This window comes from Podarcis gaigeae, assembly GCF_964106915.1.
Source record: "Podarcis gaigeae genome assembly, chromosome: 10".
Taxonomy (NCBI): Eukaryota; Metazoa; Chordata; class Lepidosauria; order Squamata; family Lacertidae; genus Podarcis; species Podarcis gaigeae.
This window is the reverse complement of record NC_139686.1, coordinates 45,123,683-45,144,326: the sequence shown is the minus strand read 5'-3', so window position 1 is coordinate 45,144,326 and position 20,644 is coordinate 45,123,683. Positions and strand designations below refer to the sequence as shown.

The 20,644-nt window shown below is 43.9% G+C and overlaps 1 protein-coding gene across 3 annotated transcripts in view; it reads right to left on the bottom strand.

Annotated features, from left to right (window-relative positions):
• GRIP1 (glutamate receptor interacting protein 1) overlaps positions 1 to 17,379 on the bottom strand; it is a 333,686-nt gene extending 316,307 nt beyond the window's left edge. For 2 of the 3 annotated variants that reach the window (XM_083699034.1, XM_083699037.1), the window contains exon 1: positions 16,746 to 17,379. In XM_083699034.1, the coding sequence (XP_083555160.1) occupies positions 16,746 to 16,800 (55 nt within the window). In that variant the 5' untranslated portion in view covers positions 16,801 to 17,379. The remainder of the gene's footprint in view (positions 1 to 16,745) is intronic. The other variant, XM_083699042.1, reaches the window with a different exon arrangement.
• Between the last annotated feature and the right edge of the window lie 3,265 nt (positions 17,380 to 20,644).

Here is a 20,644-nt window from a genome sequence, read left to right as displayed (position 1 = left end):
GCAGCAACAAGAAGAGTAAAATATTCCTTTTAGACTGATATGGACTTTAAGAAAATGTAGAAGGAATGAGGAGGTAGGGATAGTAAAGGGAAAATGACAATGACAATATGAAAGGATAAAGTAGGCAGAGAGATGGATCCGTGAAAAGGGTAGGAACGCTAACTGCTCAACTATTCATTTTTTTTTAAATGGTGAAGATAGGGCTCATTTTCATCTGGATATTGTTCAACTCCTTACTTTTTCTTATGCATGAAAAGCCATAAAAAAGACAAGGGGAAATTTGCACTAAACTGCTTCAAACAGTGAATAGGAAAGGCCGTTTACTGGGGGGGGGGGGGAGGGAGCATCAATGCAAAATTAACCTTAACCGAAGCGTCTTTTGTGCTTTGTACCACCTTTCCAAATAAAATTATTTATTTTATTTGCAACTCCAAATAGTTCATGAGAGGATAGCCAATGTAAGAACCATGTTAGTAAAATATAAGGATGCACATTTCAAATTTGCAGCTCTTATGCTGCTTGCTCTTAAAATGTCATTCCTTGAGTTTAAAACTCAAGGTGCTGGCTCTGACCTATAATGCCCTTGGTGGCTTGTGAGTACCTGAAGTATGGGATACCCTTACATGAATGTGCTCAGCTATTAATATATTTTTCAGAGGCACTGGTCAGAGGTCTCCCACCTCCTGAGGTGAGATGGTTGGCAATGAGGGACAGAGCCTTTTCAGTCACGGTAACACACCTGTGGAATTCTCTCCCCCTGTCAAATTGCCAGCATCTTCTTTGATGACTTTCAAGCATAAGCTTAAGACACTATTCTGTTTATACAGGTTTTTGATTGGTCTTATTCACTTTTTCTGCTGATCTGTTAAAAAAATTGCTTTGGAGCTCTTTAAAAACTACTTTTGAATGTTCAAGATTTATTTATTTTTTGTCTTTGCTGCTCTGTTGATTTTTCATATTAGCTTTTTGTTTGGTTTGCTACTTTGTGTGGCTGGTTTTAATTATGTTGTAAGCCATCTTGGAAATTAGAGCTGAGAAGCTGAGAAGCAAGGTATAAATAATTCAAATAATTATATATATAAAAAAGATGACTTCAGTCACTTTTACCATGCACCTACTAGGAAACTGTGACCCAGATAGCAGTCTGGTACATTTCCCGAACCTCTGGTTATTTGGTGCTAGAGAAGCAAATTTTAGTTACTAGTTCCAAATTGTAGCCTATTTATAAAAAGAGGTTCAAATAAATCAGGCAGCCTATAGTAAGTTCTTCCTGAGGAGAACAAGACACTGATACAGTATACCGTGGTACCTCGGGTTAAGTACTTAATTCGTTCCGGAGGTCTGTTCTTAAACTGAAACTGTTCTTAACCTGAAGCACACTTTAGCTAATGGGGCCTCCTGCTGCCGCCACACCGCCGGAGCACGATTTCTGTTCTCATCCTGAAGCAAAGTTCTTAACCTGAGGTACTATTTCTGGGTTAGCAGAGTCTGTAACCTGAAGCATATGTAATCCAGGGTACCACTGTAGAGTAATCTGGGAAAAACACAAGGGAAGCATGCAGATTTGGAACAAGACATCACCAATATGCTGGTTACACCAAACTCTAATTTCTCCTTCTCATCTGAATCTGATAAAACCATGCAGGTGAAGTATCTGGAGGCAGTAAAGGCCTGGAACAGAGCCAATAAACTGAAGCTGAATTCCAACAAAACAGAAATGTTGTGGGTGGGCAGTTTCCAGGTCCAAGAATTAAAGAAGAGAAGAGAAGAGGAGTTTGGATTTGATATCCCGCCTTTCACTCCCTTTAAGGAGTCTCAAAGCGGCTAACATTCTCCTTTCCCTTCCTCCCCCACAACAAACACTCTGTGAGGTGAGTGGGGCTGAGAGACTTCAGAGAAGTGTGACTGACCCAAGGTCACCCAGCAGCTGCAGGTGGAGGAGCGGAGACGCGAACCTGGTTCCCCAGATTATGAGACTACCGCTCTTAACCACTACACCACATTGCTCTAAAGGTGGTACAGTGGAACCTCAGTTATTGAACGCTTCAGAACCCAAATGCCAACAACCCAGAAATGAACGCTTTTGTTTTCAAATGATTTTCGGAAGATGACTGGCTTCCACGACACGTTTTTCGATTTTCATCATTCATTTTGCCAACAGCCCTTTGATTTTCGGTTTTCAAATGTTTCGGAAATCAAAAAGACTTCCAAAAAGAATTATGTTCGAAAACCAAGGTTCTACTGTAGCCTGTTTTGGACGGGGTTGTTGTTGTTTAATCGTTTAGTAATGTCCGACTCTTCATGACCCCATGGACCAGAGCACACCAGGCATTCCTGTCTTCCACTGCCTCCCGCAGTTTGGTCAAACTCCTGCTGGTAGCTTCCAGAACACTGTCCAACCATCTCATCCTCTGTCGTCCCCTTCTCCTTGTGCCCTCAATATTTCCCAACATCAGGGTCTTTTCCAGGGAGTCTTCTCTTCTCATGAGGTGGCCAAAGTATTGGAGCCTCAGCTTCACGATCTGTCCTTCCAGTGAGCACTCAGGGCTGATTTCCTTCAGAATGGATCAGTTTGATCTTCTTGCAGTCCATGGGACTCTCAAGAGTCTCCTCCAGCACCATAATTCAAAAAGGTTGCACTACCCCAAAGGACCAGCTTTGTAGTCTGAGGATACTTCTTGATTATACGCTCAGGTTCTTTTGGTGACATGGTGTGCATATTTTCAGCTTCAGGTAGTTCACCGCTACTTCCATTCCACACACACACAGCTTTACTGTGGTTCATAGACCCAAAATTCCTGGACAGGGACTGCCTGCTGTAGTAATCATATGCCATTTTAAAATGGGGGTTGGGGTTGGGCAGGGGGATTATTGGGTTGTTGCTTTAATTTTGATTATATATTTTGTGGTTTTCTTTTTTGATTTTGTTCTTTGAACCACCCTGAGACCTCCAGGTATAGGGTGGTATATAAATTCAATAACAATAACTAATCATCATCATCATCATCATCCCACATGATAGACTACTGCAATGTGCTCTACATGGGTCTGCTCCTGGAGATAATTCAGAGGTTGGAACTTATGCAAAATGCAACCGCCAGAGTTTTGATGGGTCTGACAGCTAAAGACTGTATAACACTGGGGCTCAAAGACCTATACTTCTGCCTTTTGCTACTGAGGCTGGACATAAAATGCTTCTCCCCATGTTGTCCTCTTATTTGAAATCTGCTAGGGAGACCCCTGATACATTTTCACTACATAATGAACATTGAGGATCTGGCACTCTCCAGAGGCGCTTCCCAACATCACCTTCCTGATTTTGAAATGCACCCCCCTGCCTTGCCCCCCCCCCAGGCCTTGTTGGCACAGTGTTTATTTTTAAGTGCCAGCTTAAAAAACTGTCTTTTTTTTAGCAGGCCTCTAAATCCAAAGATTTGGCCTCTACAGATTTGGACAGATAAACTATGTTTATTTGTGTTTTACTGTTGTAACCTGCCCTCAGGTCTTGGATGAAGGGCAGGATACTACAAAAAAGAATGTAGTAGAAAGATTTATTCATTTCGAACTCACTATTCTATACTCAGGAAGGCTTATGGAATCCTTTTAAGAATATTTTAATCTAAAATCAAAAACAGATAGTGTGAGGATTATCTCCTGCTTACCTTTGAACACCAACACCTTCCCAAAGGAAAGCATCTTACATCCTCTCAGATGTAAACAAGCAATCAGTGCTAACAGCTTAAGCTAATAAATATTTCCTCCCAACTCCACCTCTTTTTCTGACTCAGCAGACAAGTTTCCAGAGGCTACAAGTAACACCAGGATGATCTCTCCATGCTAAAAGACAAGGAGAAGGTTTAAAAAGAGAGAGAGGTGAACATAGCAGGCAGCTGGTTTTGCTGTCTTCAGTGACTGTACATAAAATCTCTTCATAACAGGAAGGAAGTTTTTAAAAATTCATGAACACTTGTTCTCTCATTCAAGATCCTCATATGCTGCAAATTCAGGGTGGCTTTCAATACAGTCATCTTCTACCTTGTATTTTTCACAGTCACTTTAGGCTGGAAAGAAATGCTAAACTTGGTTATGTGAACTAGTGTGACACACTGTCAGCTGCCAACCTACTTTGCTCCTAGAAAGCTTTAGTTCTTCCTTCTGTTTTAGGGACAGGTGCATTAGCAGCAAACAATTCACAAGATCTGAGGAAGGGGTTATGTAGCCCTTAGAGTCCTTGTGCAGCAAGTAAATCAAGTCCTAAGGTTCTGCTGGGAACATGGATATCAAAAGGTGCACAATTTTTCACTGTCTTATGGACTGTGGCACAAAAAAATATTTTATTATTGCATATGGTGTTGTATGCTATACTAAGGGGCTGTTTGCATTTTTCTCTCCCTGCTCACTTCTATGTTCAGAGAAACCAGAAGTACTTTGCAGGCTTCCCTGATTCTTGCCCAACATCTCCTCCCACTGTTTAATCCTGAACAACAGACCAGGATTTTTCTTACCCTGTATTTTCTGCATATGCAAAGTGGATGTCAAAAGATATCCATATTCGTTATGGTATTTTTTTTTTTAAGGGATCCAATTTTAAGTTTAAAAAGCCCCTGATGCAACAAATACTTGATGCAAATCAGGACTGAAGGAAGAGAATCCTGTTAATTGACTGATATTAATAGAAGTGAGCATTATAAATATGTGAACAAAGCAGAGTGTATTGTATTACAGCTACAATCATGTAATCCCTAATGATCTATTATGGAAATGACAGAACTGTTTCCAAAGCAATACCAAAAAATACTTTTCAATAGTTCACATAGGGCACTAAACCTAAAAAAAGTTTGACATTATACTTTCTTGTCAACATGTGGAAAGTGTGCACCAATTAAAATTAAATTTAATGTGCGCATTCCGGTGTATCACATCTACAATACAGAATAGGTGAAATGTCACATATTACTGATCATAGAACAGATGCAATAAATAAAACAAACATATTTTGATGGGAAAGCATCTTTTGCTAATTGTAGCCTTAAAACAGGTTTTCAAAAATCAGTTTGGGATGTGTCCCCACATGCCGGCAGGTTTCCCTTGTCAGGCGACTGCCACAGACACATCAGGAGAAAGATGCAAAGAAGGAGAAGATGGAAACAAACAAAAGGGAAGGAGGATGGGGAAAGGCAGAGCAGCCCAAAAGGGTGGGAAAAGCCCGTCCCTTGATGGAAGGAAAAGCCCCTCCCCCCTCTAATTCGGAATATGCTTCAGGCAGCTTAGGAATTTCAAAATCATTTTCAGTCTGCTTGTGAAGTGGCACGCATGTGTTTTTGAGTGAGGATTTTCTCTCCCAGAGGACAAGCTGCAGAAACACAGAAGGCAAAGGAAATCTGTGCTGGTTTAGATGTCTTCCCTTTTCAGACTTTCCAATAGAGGAGTCACAGGTGTCATTTGTACATGAGGTAGCAAGTAGGGCAGAAATGTGAAGCCACCGGAAGGAGGTTTAGAAAATTTGAGAACACCTCCTCTTATCTGTTGCTTTTTTCCACAAAACATCTAAGAATTCAGATTATTGTGTATGCACACTGCAGCTACATGACTAATGGAGTATATAAATAAACAGCTACAGGGACAGATAAACAGTTGTCTGCATCAGAATCCAGAGACACAGAACGAACAGTATTTCATACAGTATTGTGAGCTGGCACCCTCTTTTTGGTACAAGTAATTAACATAGGAGTGGCTACATTGTTCTCAGTCAAAAGTGGCAAGAGCATTCCCTCTCCCAATACAGTGGTACCTTGGTTCTCAAATGGCTCAGTTGTCGAACAAAATGGCTCCCGAAAACCGAAAACCCAGGAGTAAGTGTTCCGGTTTGCAAATGTTTTTCGGAAGCTGAACGTCTGACGCGGCTTCCGCTTGAGTGCAGGAAGCTCCTGCAGCCAATTGGAAGCCATGCCTTGGTTTTCAAATGGTTTCGGGAGTTGAACAGACTGGCGGTGCTGGTGTCAACCTCTCTTAATGTATCAATTCAACATTGTCCCTCGTTGACCACCCCTAATTTTTTAGTGTTGTCCCTTTCTGATAGTCTCTTGAGAAATACTTACTATATCTGCGTGTACATACCTCCAGTAAAGTCTTGTGGGGAACTGAGATCATATTGGGAAAAACTTGACCAACTACTCGAAAGTATAGACTCTCTGTCACCCAACCCTCAGCTTGTCTTGGGAGGTGACTTCAATTGCCGGATTGGCCTTGTTTCCCCACAAAATACAATATTATCTGGACTAACTTGGAGGACATACCTGAAATCTGCCAGAGGGCAGCAATGGACACCACTGGGAAATATCTTTGTTTGAGAACCAAGGTACGACCGTAGTAGAAATTGAAAATTCATTATCACTTCATTCACTTGCCACAGCAAAAAACAAAAACAAAACCCAGAAAACATAATTGCTCCTGCAATTTTAAAAAAGAAAAGTCCTAGAGCTGCACTCTTGCCCTTTCCACACACCCCACACTGTCAGAGCCATAAGCTGGTTTCCTGAAAGGAAAACTTCTGTTGATTCTGGTTTATGCATGCTTAAAAATATTATCTATATTAAAAAAACAACTCAAAAAGCACACATTTTAGATTGGCCCACTCTGATTCATCTCTGCAAAACTTACACACTACAAAAATGGGGCATGACATATTTGGATACTGCAAATATTCTATGGAGTCTGATAGTCTACTCTGACCAGATGAACACTATCTCATGGATTCTTATCTCACGTTTCCTATAATTAAAGTCAGTTAGCTTCTTCTTGCACAGAGATCAACTGGGCTTTGGACCATAAAATCTATGTACAGTGTTAGATGCACTCGTGACAATTGAACAGTACTCTTAATCCTGTCAATTTAATAATATAAAGTATTTTCAAATTGCACATAGGTTTAAATCTCTACATGATTTAACTGTTTTGCTGATTGCTGTTGCAAGACAAATGACAATTTGAAATTTAAGGACCTATAATTAAGATGGAAGGACCTCTGTTAAAAGATATGAGTTGCATCCAATATTCCATCTATATTATCTTTATGTGCTGTACATAGTCTTACTGGATAAAGATGCATCTCATACCACATTGCTTAAATTTCAATGTTTGTTATTCACCAAGTATTCTTTATGTCTCATTCCTAAATTTATTCTATTAAAATCAAAAGTGCTGCTTCAGCTGCTTGCAGTTGTAGTGAGCAAGAATTTTATTGTCTGACTCGCTCATTAGAATAGGAATCATTTTGGTCTTCAGCAAAAGGTTCACAAGATGCCAGGGGTGTATATTCATTCCTATCAGTTCTTTCTGGCTGGTGAAATAAATAAAAACAAATGGATAAAACACAAGGCTAAAGAAAACACTCACCCGTGATGTGGCTTTCTGTTCTGAAAATTTAAAAACGAAATCTAACAAAAGACTGTATGTTAAAGTCCTTGTCACAAGTCTTCTGGTTTTCCTTTGATTTATATTCTCATCAACTGAATGGCTGTTTGTAGTTAGGGGCCGGGGAAGAGAAACCAAACATAAGCCTTTTTCCTATTATCTGCTTGATTATCCCTTCAAGAGGGCAGGAATATGAAGGCCTGTACAGTGGTACCTTGGAAGTCGAACGGAATCCATTCTGGAAGTCCATTTGACTTCCAAAACGTTCAGAAACCAAGGCATGGCTTCCGATTGGTTGCAGTAAGCTCCTGCAGCCAGTCAGAAGCCGCATGAGCTGCGTCGGACCTTTGGGTTCCAAAGAATGTTGGCAAACCAGAACACTCACTTCTGGGTTTGCGGTGTTCGGGAGGCAAAACGTTTGGGTCGCAAGGCATTCGTCAACCAAGGTATAGATGTAATTACTTACATACATCCCCTGAGCTGAAACACCAACAGTAAGAAAGGCCCACATAAATCTGCCAGGATGCTCTTGACTTTAAACAAATGGGTTTCAGATCACAATTGAAAATAATGGACCTCAGAATTAGAAATTATTTACATTTCTTAGAATGTAGGTAGTACTGTCAAAATGAATGATAAACATATTACTTCCCATCTGAGGGTGATTTTTGTGCTCGCAAATATTCCCTGTGCTCTACAGTGAAGTTTAGCAGTCATTTTGTTAACTTGGTTTTCATTCCAAGTATATATTGATATATACAAGGGGATTGTGACTGATGTTGCATGTTGGAAGTCTTGTAATGGAATAAAGGGCTAGAGTTGGCCCATGAACAGCAGCTGGTTCTCTAGCAGTGTATTCAATTAAGGCACAATATGTGATTATGGCCTGCTCATTTGTCAACAGCAGGAGAGTGGGGTTAGCGGGAATGAACCGCTCACGTGTGTTTTCAAGTATGTAATAAACATGTACACAATGAAGCAACCTCCTAATATCAAAACAGCATAAAGCTGCTTAATAATTACTGGTGTGGGGTGGTTATCACTTCCACATGGAAATGTGGAACAGCTACAGGGATGATACAGTTACTCCCAAACTGGCCTAGGAAGGTAACCATGTAGTCCACACAACAAAAATGCTGTCTGTTTACATAAATGGTGCAACATGGCACCTATCACACAGAAGATGTACCACATCCCAACAGCAATACAGTGGTACCTTGGGTTACATACGCTTCAGGTTACATACTCCGCTAACCCAGAAATAGTGCTTCAGGTTAAGAACTTGGCTCCAGGATAAGAACAGAAATCGTGCTCTGGCAGTGCGGCGGCAGCGGGAAGCTCCATTAGCTAAAGTGGTGCTTCAGGTTAAGAATAGTTTCAGGTTAAGAACGGACCTCTGGTACTTAACCCGAGGTACCACTGTACCTGTATATGAACTTGACTGGTTTGTCAAAATGGTCTTTTTAGTGCTTTATTTTGGTTATATTTCTAGAATTTGTCTCAATGTGTTGACTTGGTACTGCAAATAGACAAATAAATTTGTGCTCTTTCTCTCTCCGCCTTCATCCATTTCTCACAATTTTTATTTTATCCTCCACTCTTCCCTGGAGGATATTACCTTCACATCAAGTGCTGTCATCCAGTGGGGAAAGAGGCAGGGGTGTGACTCCTGCTATTAGTGTGCGAGCTTTCATTTTGTGCAAGTGTGAGAAAATAAGGTAAACAGAATTTAACCTTTCTTTTGTGATAAATGTGAGGATAAATAAAACATCATTTTTTAAAAAGTACAATATGGGCACACTGAGGTTTCCTCAACCTTTAAATATATTGGTATGTAAAGCACTCATAACCAAGATGCAACCATTGCTAGACAATTTGTGTACAGGAGCCAGCGTGGTGTAGTGGTTAAGAGCGGTGGACTCGTAATCTGGTGAACCGGGTTCGCGTCTCCGCTCCTCCACATGCAGCTGCTGGGTGCCTTGGGCTAGTCATATTTCTCTGAAGTCTCTCAGCCTCACTCACCTCACAGAGTGTTTGTTGTGGGGGAGGAAGGAAAAGGAGAATGTTAGCTGCTTTGAGACTCCTTAGGGTAGTGATAAAGCGGGATATCAAATCCAAACTCCTCTTCTTCTTCTTCTTCTTCTTCTTCAGGTTCAGAACCTTTGGGAGAAGGGCATCAGCTCTCAGGACGGCAACTGTTGTGAATGATAACAGGGTTACAGGAGCTGCTAGAAAGTTGAACAGCCCATTCCAATGTGGATCTGAACACGCCTAAGCCCATTGAAATAATGGGTTTAGGTGCATCTAATTTTAAATAGTATCAGGCTGCACATGGCTTAGCAATTGTAGCAGCTGGTAAGTTAGGAAAAGCTAAATCATAAAATAGTATTTAAAACCACAGAGCTATAGAAGTAATTTAAACTTCACATGTAACTTTTAAAAATGGTCGTCACCCTAATTCTAAGCTCTGCATTTGTGATGCCGTCCTAATTCCAAACCATAAACAAGACTTATTGTTCGTTCCACTCCTGTCAAAAATGATCAGCTGTAAAGCTGACACAGGAAACCCATAAAATGATTTCATTTAACTTGATTGGAAGGAATACTGAAGAATGTCAACCCAAAAATGCTTTCTTTCCTTCTTCTTCCTTTCATATGTCACCTCAAAAGTGTTTTAGGTGGCTTATAAATGGATTTGCTTTAGCAGCTTAAGCAGAAATCTGGAGGAAAATATGCCCTGAATTTTAATGATACATCATATTACATTGGTTGGTTTTTACATGCCATTTCTGAAGTGGCAGGTTTTACTTCAGTAGCTATATTACAATGTCATTAATCAACAGAGACCACAACTCAAATCTTTTACCAAAAAAACACCACCACCACATAATCACTTGTGTAATCTTGATTGTGCAAAGTAAAAAAAGGCTAAAACAGTTTCCAACTTTTTTAAAACATGGAATTAAAATGATGGAAACAGCAGTTATCCAATGCACAAATAAAATTAAAAATGTCACTAGTTTAACGTATCAGCTGCCTGATCTAGGGTGTGAGATACTAAGCCAGGAACTACCAATTTGACACCCATGGGTGCACATGCACCAACAGAGCCCTTTCTGGTGCCCCACAGTCTATTCTCCCTACACTATTAAGCCTGAAAAGTGCATTTTATTGCAGCCAATTGTGTGCTTGGTTGCAGGATTGTGTGTGTGATTCCCATGACATCTCTGCTTTGCAAATGTGCCCACGGTCCCAAAAAGGTTAGCAAATCTCTATCCTAAGCATTACTTTGAGAGGGATCCCACTGAAGTCAGCAACACTATGGACAATTCATTTATACAGTTGTACCTCGGGTTAAGAACTTAATTCGTTCCGGAGGACCGTTCTTAACCTGAAACTGTTCTTAACCTGAAGCACCACTTTAGCTAATGGGGCTTCCCACTGCCACCGTGCGATTTCTGTTCTCATCCTGAGGTAAAGTTCTTAACCTGAAGCACCACTTTAGCTAATGGGGCTTCCCACTGCCACCGTGCGATTTCTGTTCTCATCCTGAGGTAAAGTTCTTAACCTGAGGTACTACTTCCAGGTTAGCGTTTGTAACCCGAAGCGTTTGTAACCTGAGGTACCACTGTACAGGAATTCATATGCAGAACAGCCACACAGTTAAGTTTCTACTACGAAGCTGCTTCCTATGCATTTTAACAGATTTCCTGAAAAAGAGGAGCTATGTTGACATAGATGAAATTGCCTGGCCTGCACAGATAGTTCTTACTACAAGTTTCTTACAGGGGATAGCATCACCAAATGATTTAGGTGGGTCAACAACTTTTCAAACCAGCACTCCTCCTGCCCTGTTAAAAGCAGCTTCTGGGCAGTCAATATTCATGGCATTGAGTGACCCTCATAGGTGCCATCTCCCTGGGGCCATGGGTGCCTGAGCACCCACAAAATTCCTCATGAAGGGGCCAGGCACCCACAAATTTCAGTGCCAGGGCCATGCATACTGCATGGCAGCCACAGCCCTGGGCACCCACGGTCACTGGGCCAAGCTGGCACTCCCTGGGCCAGTCACTGTCTCTCAATCTAACTGTGACGATCACACAGGGTCCCTGGACGTTAGACGGTCTATTGATTCCTGTGCCACCGCTGTGATTGCTTCCCCGCTGCCACCAACCCATTTCTCTCGGGTACACACAGAGTACAAACAGTTGTGAACATTAAACCAAATAAACAAGTTTATTTTATAAGCCTTAACAAGTTTATGGTTTCAGATAATTTTTCTTGTCAGTTTCTTAATCTTAGGTTCTTACTGCCCTATGCCTTCCTAATAACTTCTAACTAATTATCCCAGCTGTCTATCTCTCACATCAAACTATCCCAACCCACAGAGGTATCCTCTCTCTCCTCTAACACCCCACTGACACCTTAACAACACTAACTCTAACTCCTCCCCTTGGGTTCCCACTTACCAATCACTTCACACTCACCCAGCATGATGTCCCCAAGAGGGCAAACGCCACACTAACCTACCTCATGGGCTTGTTTTCAGGGTAAAAGGAGGTTGGGGAGAACTATGCACTCCAGCTCTCTGGAGGAAAGGTGGGGTTGTAAACATAATAAGTAATAAACTAGCTGATTCTTGCATACCAATACAGTGGAACCTTGGGTTACGTACTGTCCTCTGTGTCCAGGGCAGCTGTCTACCAGCTCCACCTGGTACGCAGGCTAAGACCCTACCTCCCTGCGGACTGTCTCGCCAGAGTGGTGCATGCTCTGGTTATCTCACGCTTGGACTACTGCAACGTGCTCTACGTGGGGCTACCTTTGAAGGTGACCCGGAAACTGCAATTAATCCAGAATGCGGCAGCTAGACTGGTGACTGGGAGTGGCCGCCGGGACCACATAACACTGGTTCTGAGAGATCTGCACTGGCTCCCAGTATGTTTCCGAGCACGATTCAAAGTGTTGGTGCTGACCTTTAAAGCCCTAAACGGCCTCGGTCCTGTATACCTGAAGGAGCGTCTCCACCCCCATCGTTCAGCCCGGACACTGAGATCCAGCGCCGAGGGCCTTCTGGTGGTTCCCTCATTGCGAGAAGTGAGGCTACAGGGAACCAGACAGAGGGCCTTCTCGGTAGTGGCGCCCGCCCTGTGGAACGCCCTCCCATCAGATGTCAAAGAGATAAAGAATTACCTGACATTCAGAAGACATCTTAAGGCAGCCCTGTTCAGGGAAGTTTTTAATATGTAATGCTGTACTGTTTTTAACACTGATTGGGAGCCGCCCAGAGTGGCTGGGGAAACTCAGCCAGATGGGCGGGGTATAAATAATAAATTATTATTATTATTATTATTATTATTATTATTATATTCTGTTAAATGAGGGGTTACTCCCTATTACGTGAGTTTAGGAGCGCAGATTGAAAGGGCAAAAGATGAGAAATAGGATGCATTGTTGGTAGGTGCAGCAGGAATCAGGTATGAGGTTGGAGTCTGAAACCTGAGACAAGAATGTTTTTCTCCTGCTGAATTGAGCTCCTATACTTCTTTAGTTATAAGGGTGTTCCATTTTTTGTGGTTTATAGCGTGCATAAAGGAGAGGTATAAGTGCATGGAAGCACATGTTAATTTTACAAGGCAAAGAAAGAGGTAAGAGGTTGCAGTTTATGAAAGAAGTGACTAAGGAGAAAAACCAATGGAATTCAAGTTGGCTGTTGAATTATTTAGGGTTCTTTTCTAGTGTGTTTTGAAGGAAAATGCAATTTGGCCAACTTCATCCAGTTGATCGAGCTGTTGAAGTGGATGTACCAGTACAGTGGTACCTCGGTTAAGTACTTAATTCATTCCAGAGGTCCGTACTTAACCTGAAACTGTTCTTAACCTGAAGAACCATTTAGCGAATGGGGCCTCCCACTGCTGCGCCGCCGCCGCGCAATTTCTGTTCTCATCCTGAAGCAAAGTTCTTAACCCGAGGTATTATTTCTGGGTTAGCAGAGTCTGTAACCTGAAGCATATGTAACATGAAGCGTATGTAACCCAAGGTACCACTGTAGATGGAAAAATCACCTCTTTCAAGGCATGCATCTCACAAGAGCACCATATGTTAAATACCAACCTTTCTACAGTTCACCAGTATATTTATTTATTTACATCTACGATACACAAAATAAACACACAAAACAGGGAACACTTACTCTTTGAAAGTAAGCACAGAAAAAAATGTTACCCTGATTCCTATAAATGAACTTCAGAACAGAAATATTATCTACTAACAGCAGAGGGAGATATAAGCAAACTGACTTTGAATCAGATTTTAACTATACTTGTAATTGCTTTCCAAGTCAGCACCACAATAAACACTAAATATGCACCTTCATTTCATTACAACACTGGCCATTTTTCCAGCGAGTTTAAAATGTTTATCTGGTGGTCTCTTTGTACCCTAATTCAACACCAATTATTTATTTTTATCACTTAATATTTTCCTTGCATCTGAAGCAAAGAGAGATAATTGAATCTGAAAAAGCACTGAAGTCTTGCTAAATTGATTAGCTAAGCTAGAGCAATATAAAATGAACTCTACTTCAGAAATTCAAAGTGCTTTTTTATTTACACCACGGAAAGAGAAAATAAGAGAGCGATAAATAATTTGTAAAAATGGGCTTGCTGAACTTATGAAAATAAGCTGAAAAGAAATACAAATTAAACAAACAAGCATGAGAACTGTTTACAAGGCAACATCTCTACTGGTGCAGAAAAACATCAAAGAAAAGACGACCAAAGGAAATTGTTCACTGCACACTACAAAAACAGGGAGAGATAAATCTAAAGGCACATTCCTGACTCTGATTTTGATGCACAGAAATTATTCTCTGGTTTTGCCATATTTGCTATGCAGAGCTTAGCTGGGGGGGGGGGGCGCTTTTCCTGCATTTTAATGAGTTAGCTCTCTGTGTGACAATACAGAAATTTATCTACCTTTCCCCCCAGAATATGTAAGTTTATTCAAGTGTATGTTGGCTTTACAAAGGTGTTTATTATAACAGTAACAAGAGAAAACATCTAAATCATGTGTTGCTTTGAATGCTTATATTTCAATTAACAATGTAAAAAACTAATGAGAATTGTGTACTGTACTTGAGTACTATTGTCATTTACCAATGAAGATTAACGTACATCCAGGAATGTTTTATCCTCAGTCAGAGCTAAACATATCTTTTTTAGAGCAGTTCAGAAAGCTTCATATTTAATATCTGTTAGCTACTCTTGTGCAAAATGAATTGTAAGTGATCTGCACCCACACACATACAAAATGAAATCAGTGGTGCAATACATTTTACCAAATCATTAGTCAAATCTTACAAACCAAATATCTGCTCTACCATGGAAGAATGTGTGCAACTGTACATTATACTCTGCCCAGTAATGTATTTTGAAAGCCTGCAAATTCTAGCCTACAACAAACTAAATCAGACCACTCACCCTCAAATATTATACACACAAATATAAGAAACACAATTTCTGGGTTAAGTGACAGAGCTAACTTCTGAATTCATTACAAAACTGCTGCCTGAATTTATAGGGATTTGAAAAGTTACCAGAAACATCAAATCCACTGTGTTGGAACAATATTGAACAGTACCCGAAACAAGCCCACATTGGCATGGAAAACCATGGTTGCTGCAAATTGACAGTCTCATCTGGATTTCACAGCTCTCAAACATTCGATAAAGTTGTTGCTCCACCTCCTCTACTCCATGTCTCAAGAACCACAAATGTATTTCTGATACCATCAACCAGGACAAGTATAAATTAGGAGTATTTTCCAAATTCCAGACTTCCAGCAATTCTAACTTACCTTGAGGATGAGTGCTATCAGCTAATTACTTCTGAGCACTTGGTAAGCTGGTAAGCACAGGTACTGATTAGGGTTAGACTTGGGATCTAAAAGCCCCATGGCCACCAGTGGAGATGAATGGTCGCTTTGCAAACATACCCAAGAGAAAGTGTGTGCAGAATACCATTTCTGACAAAATCTGGTGTGTTTCTTTCTGTAACAACGGCTTTTTAAGATGGATAAAATACAAAGCATGACAATAACAGCCTCTGCAAGCTTCCCCACAATGTCTAATGAAAACAGTGAGCACTCAACATGAGGAAAAAGTTCAGAGGGGCTGAGCAGCTGAAAGCAAGAGTTTTGTCTGGTGCTGGAATATGAATACAAGACAATAATTCCCCCTATATCAGGGATATCTCTGGACCAGAAGGCTGCACTATACATGTAGAAAGACCCTTAAAAAAGGGGGGGGGGAGGCTACTGTATTACTTCACCAGCTTTCTCTGATGAAATCTGCATAACAGAGAAACCCTTAGGATCTGGACTATCTGAAATAAAAGCCATCCCTTCCTTGCCTGCTGTACAGACCTGCAAATGTCTAAAAGCATTCGCTCTAACAAAAACAGGCAACTCTAAATGAGGGCAGTGCTTCTTTCAGAAAGCCCCACGTTCGTAGTTGGCGCAGCTTGACCACTCCAAGTGCCACGGAGGGAACTTCATCCTAAAAGGAGACAGGGCATGGGCCCATCCTCCTTTCCCTCCAGCTGGACCCTGGCTTGCCATGCTGACTGCTGACTTCTCTGGCCCAATGCTGCGTGGCTTGCAAGGGAAGGGGTCCCTTGCTTCGCAGCACCTGCCACCACCCCTCCCCTCAGGCAAAACACCAGAACAACACTAATGTTGCCCACCAGAGGAAAGATCCATTACAGCGCTCTCCTCCCCCCCCCCAAAAAAAAACACTTGCTCTGGACCCAAAATGTCCCTGCAGAGGCGCTTTTCCCCTACGGAAGAAGCCCCAGAGAGAACAAGAACTAAAACAAAAAACTTCGCCAAGTCTCTCCGTTTCCCAAGGATACCGGCGGAACAAACAGAAGCCAAGGCCCCATGGAGGGTCTGCCTGAAGGAAGGGGAAGCCCAACCACCCCCTCTTCCCTCAGCCAGGCAAATAAAAGTTCACTCGCGGCACGACCAGGAGGAGGAGGAGGAAGACGGGCCGGCCCCTCCCGCCCTCAGGTGCCGCTTTCTGACAAGACACTCCCCCCCTCCACCCCGCTCGCGGGGCAAGCTCGTTCCCGCCACCGGCTCGCCTCCCGGAGCCGAAGGAGGGCTTCGCGCTCGGCGGAGAGCACCTGCGGGAGCGGGCGGAGGGGGAAGGGTCGGCGCGCGACGGAGAGCGGGGTCTCGCCTCACTCAGCCCACCCCACTTGCCGGCCGCGGCGCCGCCGCCGCCGCCGCCGCCGAAGCCCCCTCGCGGCGCCTGGGTGGCGCTCACCCACCTCTCTCCTGCTCGGCTTGCAGGCACACGGGGATGGTCTTCTTCCAGCCCGGCATGGCTCCTTCAGGGCTGCGGCTGGGGCTGCGGCAGGAGTAGCAGCAGCAGCAGCAGCAGGGCGCACATTGCAGTCTGAGGCGGCGGCAGCAGTAGCAGCGCCTCCTCTTCCTATTCCCCGAGCTGCACGCCCGGGGGCTGGAAAGCGGCGACGGCTCCCGAGGGCTGGAAACGGGAGCGAGAAGGAGGCGCCGCTGGCCGAACAGCTGCCTCCTTTTAGTTCGGGGAGCGCGCGACGACGAGGAGGAGGAGGAAAGGAGGAGGAAGCGAGGGAGGGAGGGCAAGGTGGCGGCACTGCACGCTCCGGAGCGGGGCGGAGATGGAGGAGGAGGAGGAGGGGGCTCTCCCCGGTTCAGCTGGGGACATACGCGCGCACAGAAGGGTGAATGGGGAGCGAATGGGGAGCGAGAGGGGGCGTCGCTCGCCTCGCCGCCGCCAGCAGGTGGGAGAGCTGGCGTTGCCGGCTGCACAATGGCGGGAGGGAGCGGGGAAGGGCGGGCGAAGGAGCGGCGGCGGCGGCGGCGCGCTGGGCTCCTCTCCCTGGGGCCCCACAAAGAGACTCGGTGAGGAGGGGGAGGCAGGAAGGCGGCAGGCGTCTCCCGGAGAGGGGCGCCTCGCTCCGTGGCAGGCGGGCGGGCGAGGAGGTGGAGGCACACCCTGAGAGGGGAAGGGGAGGCGAGGCGCCGCTTCGCTCCTCTTTCTCCTCACGCGCAGCCGTGAGGGAAGTCGACGCTCGAGGGGCGAATGGCACCCACGGTGGGCACTCGTCGTGGTCTCGTGTGAACGCTCGAAAAGGGAAAAGTTCTCTGTTTCTTCCGTCCCACCCCACCTTTAAAAGGACGCTTCCTTCACCACGCCCAGCCTCGTTCCGTGAAACTTCATTCGAAGTAGTTTTAGTCTCAGCTCGAGTCTACCCACGTTGAACTCGGCGGAGTTCAATGCGGCTCGCTCCTGCTCGAGGACGAAGCCCACGGGGCTCAGGTTTTAGTGGAAGCGCCGCTGCCGCCGTCGAGCAAAATCAGAGGTTCCCACTGAATCTGCAGAGAATAAGAAAGCGCGGCAGGATTTGTGCGCCTCGGGCCACGCGCGCTCTTTTCCCCGAACTGCCTCCCTTTTAGCACATTTTGGCCTTTGCTGAAAGGGGAAGCGATGCAAAACCAACAAGATGCCCAAAGGAGGGGGTCAGATTGTACACTAAAAATTAGTCATAATGTATCTTGGAGGCATAGTCGAGTGAATGTGTTTTTTTGTTAAATGTCAAGACAGACAAAAGACCATCTGGATTTCTTTCAGATGAAATGCAGTTTAAAAAAGAAACCGAAAAGGTAACGATGATACCACAATCATCAAAATAAAGCATTGGAGAAACACTCGATAACTACATTTGGCATAGTGTGGCCATCCAACCGCAAAACCCAGCCATACACAGAAAAACAAAAATGTACCATTGTGTGGCATACCTATCCAAAACACTTCTGTATGCTACATGGTTTTTCTCTCCTCCAAATCAAGTTGTAGTTGTGAGTGTTTGGGGGAGGGACCTCCAATGTTAGTCACCAGCAGGTTCCTATGTTCCTACTTTGGTAGCTGAGAGAACGTTTCCCTGGTCAATATTTGTTATGGGCTGTGTGCACATTGCCTGCTTAAAATACAGCTAGGTTGTTCTTTTTCTCTTGGATAGAAGCTGGTTTTTGGGGGGGAAATGTGTCAAAATGCAGTGTTTCAATACAGGATAGGTATAGATTGTGGCTAATGTGTTTACATCACATCCCAAGCCAACAGTAGGAGCACAATGTAGAGGAAATGGAAGTGTGTACACAGTCTCCTTGTCTATCTGTATATCTCTTGGTATATAAAGCATTAACTTGCTGTGATATTTTCTCATGGAAGCATTTACCCCAGAATAATAAAGTTTAATGCTGCTTTCAGTCCACCCATTCGTCATGATAGTCATCCATTATATTCATTCTCAGGCACCAATCAATTGCCATATCCAGGTTCTATCTCTGTCTTAATAAACACTCTCTTTCTTGTTTTAGCTTTATCCGCACACACAATCAGTCCAGAACTCTGGTCAGGGTATTGCAAGGTCCCATGGGAGCAAGAAAGTCATAGCTGTTATTCTGAATGTACTCCAGAGCTATATATAAAAAATGATTGTAATTACTTTTAAACATGAACTGACTTTTTAAGTGAATGTGCACCTGGAATGTTAAGCAGCTGCTGTTGGCAACTTGGCATTCTGTAATTCTACAATTTCTTGGTGAAATGCCTTTTAAAACCAATTACTGACTCTTTCTTATTAGTATGTGTTCATTATGGAACTAAAAGTGTAATCCTAAAGATTTTTAATTCAAAAGTCCCACTATACTCGTGTGGTCCAAAGACACATGAAGCAGCCACCTACCCAAAACTAAATATATCTAGATTTGGTCAGTGCTAGAATAAGAAAGTCCATGCAATCTTCAGTTCTATGATGAAAGACAGATGAACTGTAAATTATTATTATTATTTATTTGTACCCCGCCCATCTGACTGGGTTTCCCCAGCCACTCTGGGCAGCTTCCAACAAAATAGTCCATCAAACATTAAAAGCTTCTCTAAACAGGGCTGCCTTGAGATGTCTTCTAAAAGTCTGGCAGTTGTTCTCTTTGACATCCGGTGGGAGGGCGTTCCACAGGGCGGGTGCCACTACTGAGAAGGCCCTCTGCCTGGTTCCCTGTAACTTGGCTTTATGCAACGAGGGAACCACCAGAAGGCCCTCAGCACTGGACCTCAGTGTCTAGGTAGAACGATGGGGGTGGAAACACTCCTTCAGGTATACTGGACCAATGCCATTTAGGGCTTTAAAGGTCAGCACCAACACTTTGAATTGTGCCCAGAAACGTACTGGGAGCCAATGTAGGTCTTTCAAGACTGGTGTTATGTAGTCTCAGCAGCTGCTCCCAGTCAGCAGTCTAGCTGCTGCATTCTGGCTTAATTGTAGTTTCCGGGGCACCTTCAAAGTGCATTGCAGTAGTCCAAACGAGAGATAACTAGAGCATGTACCACTCTGGCGAGACAATCTGCGGGGCAGATGGGGTCTCAGCCTGCATACCAGATGGAGCTGGTAAACAGCTGCCCTGGACACAGAATTGACCTGCACCTCCATGGACAGCTGCGAGTCCAAAATGACTCCCAGGCTGCGCACCTGGTCCTTCAGGGGCACAGTTACCCCATTCAGGACCAGGGAATCCTCCACACCTGCCCGCCTCCTGTCCCCCCAAAACAGTACTTCTGTCTTGTCAGGATTCAACCTCAATCTGTTAGCCACCATCCATCCTGCAACCACCTCCAGACACTCACACAGGACTTTCACCGCCTTCACTGGTTCTGATTTTAAAGAGAGGTAGAGCTGGGTATCATCCGCATACTGATGAACACCCAGCCCAAACCCCCTGATGATCTCTCCCAGCGGCTTCATATAGATATTAAAAAGCATGGGGGAGAGGGCAGAACCCTGAGGCACCCCACAGGTGAGAGCCCAGGGGTCTGAACACTCATCCCCCACCTCCACTTTCTGAACACAGCCCAGGAGAAAGGAGCGGAACCACTGTATGACAGTGCCCCCAGCTCCCAGCTCCTCTAGACGGTCCAGAAGGGTGTTATGGTATCAAAAGCTGCTGAGAGATCCAGCAGAAGTAGGAAACAGCTCTCACCTTTGTCCCTAGCCTGCCGGAGATCATTGACCAGTGCAACCAAGGCAGTTTCAGTCCCATGATGAGGCCTGAATCCCGACTGGAAGGGATCCAAATGGTCCGCTTCTTCCAGGTGTGCCTGGAGTTGTTCAGCAACCACTCACTCAGT